A 10,989-nucleotide genomic window follows, 5' to 3' on the forward strand; every position below is an offset into this window, starting at 1 on the left:
ATGGGCAGCCCCCCATCCCGTTTCCCCCCTGCAGACCCAGATAGGGACAGCCCCCCATCCCATTTCCCCCCTGCAGACCCAGATAGGGGCAGCCCCCCATCCCATTTCCCCCCTGCAGACCCAGATAGGGGCAGCCCCCCCACCCCATTTTCCCCCTGCAGACCCAGATATGGGCAGCCCCCCCATCCTATTCCCCCCTTGCAGACCCAGATAGGGGCAGCCCCCCATCCCATTTCCCCCCTGCAGACCCAGATAGGGGCAGCCCCCCATCCCATTTCTCCCCTTGCAGACCCAGATAGGGGCAGCCCCCATCCCATTTCCCCCCCCTTGCAGACCCAGATATGGGCAGCCCCCCCATCCCATTTCCCCCCTTGCAGACCCAGATATGGGCAGCCCCCCCATCCCATTTCCCCCCTTGCAGACCCAGATATGGGCAGCCCCCCCATCCTATTCCCCCCTTGCAGATCCAGACACCGGCAGCCCCCCAAGCCCTTTTCCTGCCTTGCAGATCCAGGCAGCCCCCCAAGCCCATCCCCCCCCAGATCCAGACAGCTTCTACCCCATTTCCTCCCCTGCAGGTCCAGATATGGACAGACTCCCCCATCCCATTTCCTTCCTTTCAGAAGCAGGCAGCCCCCCATCCCATATCCCCTCTTCCCCCTGCAGATCCAGATACAGGCAGCCCCCCAAGCCCATTCCCCCCTTCCTGATCCAGGCAGCCCCCTATCCCATTTCCACCCTTCTCCCTCTTGCAGATCTAAGTACAGACAAGCCCAACCAATTTCCACCAGAAAGGTGACCCCATTGAGTTCATGAAGGCTTGACTCTCAGAAAGCATGTATCAGGTTGCAGCTGCATTGGTTAGAGTTGGGGGAGGGGGGAGAAGAGGAAGCTTTTGAGCATATGTAGAGTGCTGGGGAAAAGGAACCTTTAAAAAAAAAAAAAAGCCCTCTGAGCATACATAGAATGTTTTTTTCTTCCTCTCTAAGAAGCCACAGCCTGACCTTAAGCTAAGACAGCAATTTTCAACCTTTGTCATCTCACAGCACACTGAGAAGCTGCAAAAATTGTCAAGGTACGCAGTCGGTTTTTGAACAATGGATTTAAACAGGGTGATGGATTGGAAGTGGTGGAGTGGAGTAGGGTAGAATAGAGTGGTGGGCTTGAGAGCCACTGTTACCTGCACTCTCTTCTACTCCACATTTCCTCTTCCACTCTGTACCCCTCTTTTTTCAAACCAGGGAGTAGAACCCACACCCCCATTTAAGGGTAATTACCAGGAGGTAATGGGCTGTCCTCTGTGGGTGTGCCTTAAAGATAAATACATAGCACAACCTTTCATCGTCTAAGTGCCCCTTTCATCAGTTTTGTGAAATGCTCACTCAGCAGGTGTGTAGAGATTATAAGCCCCTTTGGGAACCCAAAACTATATTTCTGTTTATTTACTACATGGCCCTCATTCAGTACTATTTATGCTGAAAGCTGGTATTTTGGTACTGATTCAGTTCTGAGGCCCATATAGAGATTTTAAAAAAGCAAAACTGTTTTTCGTGGAAACCCAAAATGACATTTATGTGCCTTTATGTGAACACATTTATGTGTTCTGAGGGCCAGGGAATATGAAGGGGACAGTCCTCTCCTTCCCCCCCTCCCCACCACTGACTGTCAAGAGTTAAACTGCTCCTTAACATGGAGGTTCCACTTATCCACTGGTCCAGACATGGTTCTAGAAGTAATGAATGGAAGGGGGGGGAAGGATTGCGAACTTGGAATTCACAAGAAAAGGGGGATCCCTCCAAGATTTGTTGTGCTTTTTAAAGTGCAATCCTCGGCATGTCTACTCAGAAGCAAGTCCCATTTCATGCAATGGTTCTTACTCCCAGGAAAGCTGCAGCTTTAATCTCTGAAGGTTGCCAACCATTTTTTTTTTTTAATCTCTGCACATTTTCACTGGGCACAAAAATCACATTCCGCACCCCCAAATAGTTTTAACATAGTGGGATGTTTAACAAACCCGGAAAGCTGTGGACCCCCACAGAGTTAAGTAATGGACGTCGGCCTATATGGGCTTTAATGTTGTGTTGGATTGTGGGCTGGGTTCCTGAAATGCAGTGAAACCATTTAAATTATGTATTTGTAATTGGTCATTAACGATAGGGATCGATGTGATGCAAGTGCAAGTGGCTGAATGGTGAACTCCGTTTTTAATCCTGGAAACCCAGAATTAACCCTTCATTAGTCCACAGATGCTGGTTTTGAAATGAAAGCTGCATGGCCTTGTGGAAATCACTTACCCACGTTCCTTAATTCAGCTCCTGTTGCAGTCCAGAGCAAGGGCTTATCCACCTCAACAGGGCTTGGGAGAGAGACACTTGCTCAATCCGAGATGAGTTGTAAGTTACTTGTAAGTTACTTGTAAGAAATCACTTGTAAGTTACTTTGTAAATTTCCCTTTGAAACAGAGTTGAAAGCTTCAACAGTGTTGAGTGGGCCAGCTGCGTTCCATGGTTAAAGCAAGGCTGAACCTTGTTCAGCGTCTCGCTATACAGGTCGGCTTTTGAAATCTGCAGGCGTTCTGTTTTGGATCACCGAATAACCATGGATCACCGAATCCAGAGGTTAGGGCCCTCACATGACCTCCTGGACGTGACTTCCTAGTCACATCCGGAAAGTGTGTGTCCTCCAGCAGGTTCAGAACTTGTGGTGGGTCAAATCCACTGGTTCAGAATCTGCGGATAGACTGTATTGTCTATCTCAGTGTTTTTCAAACTGTGGGTTGGGACCCACTAGGTGGGTCATGAGCCCATTTCAGGTGGGTCCCCATTCATTTCAGTATTTTAATTTTAATAGACTTGATGCTGCCATGGTTGCTTGATGCTGCATTTGGGGAACTGTTACAGACCTGAACTTTTAACAAGCTACTATGTATATTCTTTTAACAATGATAGTAAATGAGATCCTTTACTCCTGGGTAAGTGTGGGTAGGATTGCAGCCTAGGATGGTTAAAATTCGTCCTGCTTGATAAGAACGTAAGAACAGCCCCACTGGATCAGGCCATAGGCCCATCTAGTCCAGCTTCCTGTATCTCACAGTGGCCCACCAAATGCCCCAAGGAGCACACCAGATGATGTCACTTCTGGTCATGACATCACTTCTGTTGGGTCCTGACAGATTCTCATTCTAAAGAGTGCGTCCTGGTGTTAAATGTGTGAGAACTGCTGGTCTATCTCACTATATTTTCTTCCGAGGAGCTCAGTGCAGCATATGTGGCAGTCTCCTGTTCTATCATTGCAACAGCCCTGTGAGGGTGACTAAGCCAAGGGAGAGTGATAGGCCCCAAGTTCGCTCCGTGGTGTTTAATTGGGGTTTGAAAGAGAGTTCCCTCTTTCCTGATCGGGTGCTCCAACCACTAAGCCTTTTCTCTATCAAATTGTAGACCACGAGCTGTTTGGGGTTCAGTCCTTTTATACTCTGCAAGAGTGCTGGGTGCATTGATGACTCCATATCAGTTCTTTAATTGCCAGGCTAGAAAGTTCGGGGTTCAAATCCCTGCTTGGGCTGTGAAGCTCATGGGGGTGCAATGTAGATCCACATGCTTGCACTTTTAAGTCTGGCCTACCTCGTCAGGCTGGTTGAGAGGAGAAAAGGGAAAATTTTGCAAATTTCGTGCAACCAGTGTGCAGGAACCTGAGCTCACTTGAGGGAAGGTGGGGAGCAAAGGTGAGGAAGGAATGACTAGTAGCAACATCATTTTGGATTTTGCAAGGGGAAGGAAACTGGTTGTGGACACGATCTCCCAAATGCTTGTACGACACCACGCATGAGGGTTTGCCACAATCAGTTTCCACGAGGGCTTGTGCGAGAGGTTGCTCACTGTCCTTGTACAGCATACAGAAATAGTGCTATATAAATAACTGCTGGAAGAGATGACTTTCCACGGGGGTTGGGGGGTGGAATCCCAGCCCTTCCTTCTTTAGAACTGAAACTGTAGTAAACTCTCCTTATCTGCAGGGTGTCAGCTGCCTCCCTGTCAAGCAGGACGCCTTCCTGTCTGTTTGAAACCTGTTATTCAGGGAGGAGGGAAGCCACACGCCCTCAATGGCCTCAAGCCACGGTTTTTAAAAAAAGTGTTTTCCCCAGTTTATTTTATCCTTGAATTACAATGGGCCCTCGATATGCGCGGGTGATCCATTCCAGGAACCCTCTTTGGATACTGGATTTCCCAGATAATGAAATCCATGTCTCCCCCCCTCCCCATGGCAAGCCGCAAGTGTCTTCCAATCCTGTCTGGGAGGTCAGCCATGACACCTGGGGATATTCAAATCCATGGCTACTGAGCCCCTGATAAGGGGGCAACAGATAAGGAGGGCCGGCTGTATTTTAAGTGGGTGTAATTCTAAATACAGAAGCATTGAGGCCAGTGTTGTGGACCCCCCCCCCCCATGAAATTGATTGAAACCAGTAGATGCATAGAATGTAGGGAGTCGTCTGACTTTTGTCCACTCAGCTTGGTGTTGCCAACACTGACAGGCTGCTGGCCTCCATGTTTCTACCGGAAATGTCTCTCTGCTGATATAGAGGGTTGAGCCTCCATTTGCCTGAAGATAACATCCACAAGGTCGCCAGTTCAAGGCCACCGGCACCGTGGGACCTTGAAGCAGCTGACAAGCTGAAGCCGAGCGATTCCATCTGCTCTGAGCGTGGGAGGATGGAGGCCAGAATGTGAAACCAGATCAGAGTGAAACATCTGGACTGTTGTGGTTCTTGAAAGATAGAACCTTCTTTCAATTGTAAAAATCCCTACGGGGATTTAATCAGCCTGCCTATGTAAACCGCCTTGAATAAAAGTCTTGAATAAAGACCAAGAAAGGCGGTATATAAATACCTGTATTATTATTATTACTATTATTATTATTACAATTGAAAAAATCACTCCAATTTTTGATGAGTTTGGTCCTTTGTGGTCCTCTTTCTTTTAATTAACTTTAATTAATCGGTTTCCACAAAGCCGGTCGTGTCCACAAAGCTGGTTGTTGAGAAGGGCCACATGTTTGTTTGCAGCAAAAACAACCACTTTAGATATAAAGCTGTTCATTGTGTAAAATTTTTATAGATTCCATGCCAGAGGATTGGCCACTTTTTAACTCCTTCTAGAAGCATCTCTAGAAGCACCCCACGATGCTCTTCCCGTTGTTTTAGAACGGCCTCCTCTTTCCACAGAGCTGTTGAAGCCATGCGCGATGGAAAGTGGCCAGCCATGGGGAAAAGAGCCCCGTGTGCACCTGCCTTTCAACAGCAGCCCTTTTCTGTCTGATGTTCTGCTCAACCAATGACGTGGTGCGGCTGAAACGCCATTGAGGACTAGGCTCTTTAGCAGTCTGCTTCTCTTTGTTTTTGCAGGGCGAGGCCCAAGGCAAGTACATGGCTGAGAAGACCTTAAAAGGATGCAGGTGCTTGTAAGTATTGCCACACTGGAGCCCCGTCCTTTTTACTTTCTGGCAAGCTAGAATTTCTCCATTTCCAGGCAGGCTGTGTCTGATGCCAACTGTAGTTTGCCTGCAAACCGACCCGGGAAATCATTCTCAAACTGTGGTTTCCGGTTCTGGTTTGCAAACGATGGTTTGTGAGAAACCAGAGAGGAGATCAGAACTGGCGTAGGAGAGGAAGGCGTGCAAAAGTTGAAGTTTGCCCATGAAGAGACTACAGATTGGTGCCACATCTGAACTTTGGATACAGTAGGCAATGGTATCTGTTGGGGGTTCCATTCCAGGAAGCCCCTTCCACGTGGATAATGAATTCTGCGGAAAATGAAATCTGCAGGGGAGGTGTGCCCCAGCAAACTGGGTGCCTTTGTCTTGTGACCTGAGCTAGTTAAACTGAAACACCAGGCCTCTAAGCTTCTTTGCTCTTGGGTAGTAGCGGTGGCTGCAGCATGCCTGGAGAACATCTAAGCCAATTATGGCATCTGAAACAAGCCTCTTAAAAGCACACCAAACGCATTGGGGGCCACCGAATGGAGCTTTGCAAAAAAGCAGCCTTGAGTTACCGGGACTAAGAAGGGTGTCCGTGGCTAGTTTGCCTGCAAGATGTTCACGTGTAGGATGACCAACTGTTGGCGTTCATAAGAGTGTAAGAAAAAGCCCTACAGTGCCAAGCCAAAGCCTCGTCTAGACCAGCATCCCTCCATAGTGGCCCTTAACTGCCTCTGGGAAGCCCACAAACAGGAGAGAAATTCACACACACACACACACACACACACACACACACACACACACACACACACACATATACCCCAATGGTTGCTGCCTTGTAACTGGTGTTGCCCTGAACCTGGAGGCTCTCTCCCCAACTATTGCATCTAACAACATTCAGCCACAATAAAGAAGGTGTGAGTTCAGGTCAGGTTGATGCCTGGATTTTGGGATCTTGCCATCTCCTGGATCAATGAGCTTCTGGGAACCCTGTGAATGCCACCTGGTTTGGATTCAAATAATAATAATATCAGAAGAGCCCTTCGGAATAAGGCCAAAAGCCCATCTAGTCCAGCTTTCTGCATCTCACGGTAGCCCACAATAGCCCTCAGGGAGCACACATGGCAACAAGAGACCTGTATCCTGATGTCACTCTCTTGCACCTGACATTCAGAGACAGCTGGCTTCTAAAATCACAAAGATGCATATACCCCTGATGGCTTGTAACCTGTAATGGACTTCTCCTCCATCAATCTGTCCAGTTCTCTTTGAAAGGCATTTTAGACCTTCAGGTGCCATCGCCATACCTAGTGGCAGGGAGTTCCACAGTCAAATGTATCTGGCTACCAGACCTGGGAAAGCAGCTTGTCAATATTAACGGTGTCGGTATTTTACGAGACCATGCCAACAGGGAATCCTCCATCTCTCTTTCCAGCATCGCCTGTTCTTTACCGTAGTTGTCCTGTGCACCTGCTCTCTCCTCTACGTCTTGCTCTGCCTGCGGTTCTGTCTGTCGTCCTGTTGGCTTGGCTGTCAGTCCCCAGGAGAACAGGAAAGGCGTTTGCCGGCAGCCTCCGGGGCCGTCGTGTTCCAGGGCTACGTCAGCGTTCCCGATGGAAAGGTGAGTCTGTTGTCGGATGACGACGGCCAGAGGAAGCTGGAGCTGCTTGCGTCATCGCCTGATGATTTTCAGTGTAGCCTCAAACCCCAAGTAGTGACGTGGGGCACATCTTGAGAAGCCCCAGGGCAGGAGAGGTGGCAGGAGAGGTGGAGGATCCTTCCTCCAAAGATCTCAGGGTAGTGCACATGATTCTTTCCCTCCTTTTGTCCTCACTACCCTGTGAGGTAGACGAGGCTGAGAGAGAGTGACAGGCCCAAAGTCACCCAGGAAGCTTTGAGTGGGAATTTGAACCTGGATCTTCCCAGTCTAACTCCAGAACCAGTGCGCCATCCTGGCTCCTTGATGGATCTGGGGCCTGATGTTCCCCCCCTTCTTTGTGGGGGTGGGGTAGCCTTGGCTGCCTCTTTTTCTTACCTGCAAACTCAAGCCTTCTCTGTGTTAATTCCTCTCCTCCTCTCTGTAGCCACTGGTGCGTACCCCATGTCGTCACTGTGCCGTGGTGTCTAGCTCGGGGCAGATGCTGGGCTCGCGCTCCGGGAAGGAGATTGACGGGAAGGAGTGTGTCTTGCGCATGAACCAGGCCCCCACCCGGGGCTACGAGGAAGATGTGGGCAGCCGAAGCACTGTCCGGGTGGTCTCGCACACCAGCATCCCCCTTATCTTGCGGAACCAGTCCTACTTCTTCAAGCAGTCCAGGGATACCATCTATGTCATCTGGGGTCCCGCCAAGCTGATGAGCCGGGACAAGGTGGGCTTGGCCTACCGGACCCTGCAGAAGATGAAGGAGATGTACCCAAGCATTCACCTCTACACCCTCACGGAAAAGATGATGGCCCACTGTGACGAGCTCTTCCAACTTGAGACGGGGAAGAACCGGTGAGAGCTGGCTGCATCCACAATCCCTTGGTGTAGGGGTGGGGCAAAACATGACATTCCAGCAGCATTTCAGCCATTATGGGCCCAGTCCCTACCCATCAAAATCTAGTCTGTCAGGGAACCTGGTCCCCCACCCATCAAAATCTAGCCTATCAGGGAACCTGGTCCCCCACCCATCAAAATCTAGCCTGTCAGGGAACCTGGTCCCCTACCCATCAAAATCTAGCCTGTCAGGGAACCTGGTCCCCTACCCATCAAAATCTAGCCTGTCAGGGAACCCGGTTCCTACCCACAGAAATTTAGCCTGTCATGGAACCTGGTCCCTACCCACAGAAATCTAACTTGTCAGAGAAACTGGTCCCTGATTCATAGAAAGCTAGCTTCTCAGGGGAGAAGTGACCTGGCCTCGCCTTCTGCGTACCTGACCTGCAGGGGGTGCTTTGTAGTCCGTCATGCAAGCCTCCACCTTCAGTCTGAAGTGGCCCACTTCAGAAACAGGTTGCCCATGTCAACAAGAATGGGATGCCTCCAGCCACATATCTGTCTCTCTCCTACCCGCAGGATGAAGTCTGGTTCCTTCCTGAGCACTGGCTGGTTCACCATGGTCTTGGCGATGGAGCTGTGCGAGCAGATTTTCGTCTTTGGCATGGTCAGCGAGAACTACTGCAGGTATTGCTGAGAGGTGGTGGAATGTGGGGAGCTGAATAGGTCTCCTTGGGGAGTCGGTGACGTGTAGCCTCCCCTCTTCCCCTGAACTAACCTGCTGTTTAATCTGTCACCGTTATAGAGATAAGGGCCAACCCCCGGTGCCTTATCACTACTTTGAGAAGGGTCGACTGGATGAATGCAGGATGTACCTGGCCCACGAGAGAGCCCCCCGCGGCGGGCACCGCTTCATCACCGAGAAGGCGGTCTTTTCTCGCTGGGCGAAGAAGCGGAAGATTGTCTTCACTCACCCTTCGTGGCCGGAAGGATAGGGGGCCATGACTTTTGGGGCCTCTTGCAACTGAGAAGATTGCCCCATGGTCAGCGCAGGTGGCCGTGCCCTGGGGGATTTGTCGTGCCATTGCGCAGGCCTGGGAAATGGTGTTGTGGGAGTCGCCCATGGGGGGCGATATGCCAAGACACTGGAGAGGAGGATTCTGGGAGGAAGAAACGTGACTTGGGAAGGAACCTCCTGATTTCACCCCCTGAACTCTGTTTCAGTAACCAAGAATGAATACGGCGTATCTATGAGCGATACGGAGACCACGTCCCGTGTGCCGGCGCATCGTGGACATCTCTGTAACTCAGCTGTCCTCTCAGTTGGCATGCCCAGAACTTGAAGCCTGTATCTTGTGTTAAATTTTATTTTGCGGTTTTATACGAGGGGCGGCTCCCACGTAAATGTTTTTTAAAGGGTTATAAGATGTCTGGCGATGAAGCGGTGTTTTATGCCTGGGTTCTTCCTGCCCGACGTGTCGCCTGTGCCTTTTTTACTTCTAGCTTATGGTTGTGAAGCCAAGCTAGACAGGGGCGAATGGAGACAGTGGTTCTCCCCCTGCTAAATATAAGAGAACTGCCACTTTATAAAGGTGCCCCTTTGCAGAGACTAGCTTTGCCAAGGGATAGAGCCTTGGTAGCCCAGGGGGTGGGGCTTGTGGATTGTGGGAGTGGAGCTAAAGGCAAGCGCTGTCATTGGGTGAAGCAGAAAGTAGCCTGTCCTCACTTATTTATTGTGTCTGCTCCATCTGAGATGCTGCTGAAAAAAAAAAATTTTTCTCAATCCCGGGGCTTGGGGTTGTAACTTGTGTGGGTTGTGAAGTTTGTTGCTTTCTTTTGTGTATGACCAATTGGTTCATCTTGGCCCAGTATTGTCAAAGTAACTGTTCCGGGGGGGGGGGGGGGAAGAGAGGAGAAACATCCCTCCATGGTAGAGTCCATGCTGTGCATCCAGAAGGTTCCAGGTTCCATCCCTGACAGCATCTGTAAGAAGTGCTTGGGAAAGACCCCTGCCTGGAATCCTGGAGAGCTGCTAGTCAGTGTGATTGGCAACCTTCAGTCTCGAAAGACTATGGTCTAAGCCTACAGCACCCGGTATTCCCAGGCGGTCTCCCATCCAAGTACTAACCAGGCCTGACCCTGCTTAGCTTCCAAGATCATGGTATAAGCCTACAGTGCCCGGTATTCCCAGGCGGTCTCCCATCCAAGTACTAACCAGGCCTGGCCCTGCTTAGCTTCTGAGATCATGGTAGAAGCCTACAGCACCCGGTATTCCCAGGCGGTCTCCCATCCAAGTACTAACCAGGCCTGACCCTGCTTAGCTTCCAAGATCAGGCATGTGCAGGGTAACACTGTTGAACCAGCTGGGCCAATGGTCTGACTCAGCAGGAAGCAGGCTTCATGTGTTTGACGGGGTTAGTTTCCTGCTGAGACACCAGCAGGGCTCAAGCTGGAACCTTTATACATCCGTACGAGTGACTTGCCAGCTTCAAGCCCTTTTCCCTCCTTCCCACTCCCCCGTGGCATCGCCAGGGTTTGTGTCACCTGGCTGGTGTGTCACCCCCATGATGGACCTCCCCCCCATCCAGTGGGTGTGACAACACCCCAGGCAGTGAGTGTGGTGATGCACCATTGTCCCACCTCACTGGTTTTTTGGCTCTAACCCAGGGGTGTCCAAAGTTTTTGGCAGGAGGGCCGCATCATCTCACTGACACTGTGTCGGGGGCCGGGGGAAAAAAGAATTAATTTACATTTAAAATTTGAATAAATTTACATAAGTTTACATAAATTAATATACTTGAGGTGGAACTTATATGAATCAATGAAGGTCTTGCAATAGCTCAAGGCCTATAAAAAGCCTTGCACAAAGCAAGGCTGGCCTTTCCTTTGCTGCCACTACTGCATCACGGACGTGAAACTGCAAGTAGTGGAGGAAGCCCTCATCCCACAGCTCACGCAAGAGGTCAAACAGTTGCCCTCACGCTGAGAGAAGTTGCGTTGGGGCAGTGCGGGCTCCAACAAATCTCCAAAGGGCCAGA

General features: G+C 50.3%; 1 protein-coding gene across 5 annotated transcripts in view; it reads left to right on the forward strand.

Annotated features, from left to right (window-relative positions):
• Window positions 1-9,734, forward strand: part of ST6GALNAC4 (ST6 N-acetylgalactosaminide alpha-2,6-sialyltransferase 4) — a 10,750-nt gene extending 1,016 nt beyond the window's left edge. The window contains exons 2-8 of one of the 5 annotated variants that reach the window (XM_066610637.1): window positions 990-1,075; window positions 2,240-2,404; window positions 5,402-5,457; window positions 6,908-7,093; window positions 7,557-7,969; window positions 8,531-8,638; window positions 8,757-9,734. In XM_066610637.1, the coding sequence (XP_066466734.1) occupies window positions 5,446-5,457; window positions 6,908-7,093; window positions 7,557-7,969; window positions 8,531-8,638; window positions 8,757-8,946 (909 nt within the window). In that variant the 5' untranslated portion in view covers window positions 990-1,075; window positions 2,240-2,404; window positions 5,402-5,445 and the 3' untranslated portion in view covers window positions 8,947-9,734. The remainder of the gene's footprint in view (window positions 1-989; window positions 1,076-2,239; window positions 2,405-5,401; window positions 5,458-6,907; window positions 7,094-7,556; window positions 7,970-8,530; window positions 8,639-8,756) is intronic. The other 4 variants (XM_066610635.1, XM_066610636.1, XM_066610638.1 and 1 more) reach the window with 4 other exon arrangements.
• Window positions 9,735-10,989: the final 1,255 nt, after the last annotated feature.

Source organism: Tiliqua scincoides, chromosome 16 (genome assembly GCF_035046505.1).
Source record: "Tiliqua scincoides isolate rTilSci1 chromosome 16, rTilSci1.hap2, whole genome shotgun sequence".
Classification (NCBI taxonomy): domain Eukaryota; kingdom Metazoa; phylum Chordata; class Lepidosauria; order Squamata; family Scincidae; genus Tiliqua; species Tiliqua scincoides.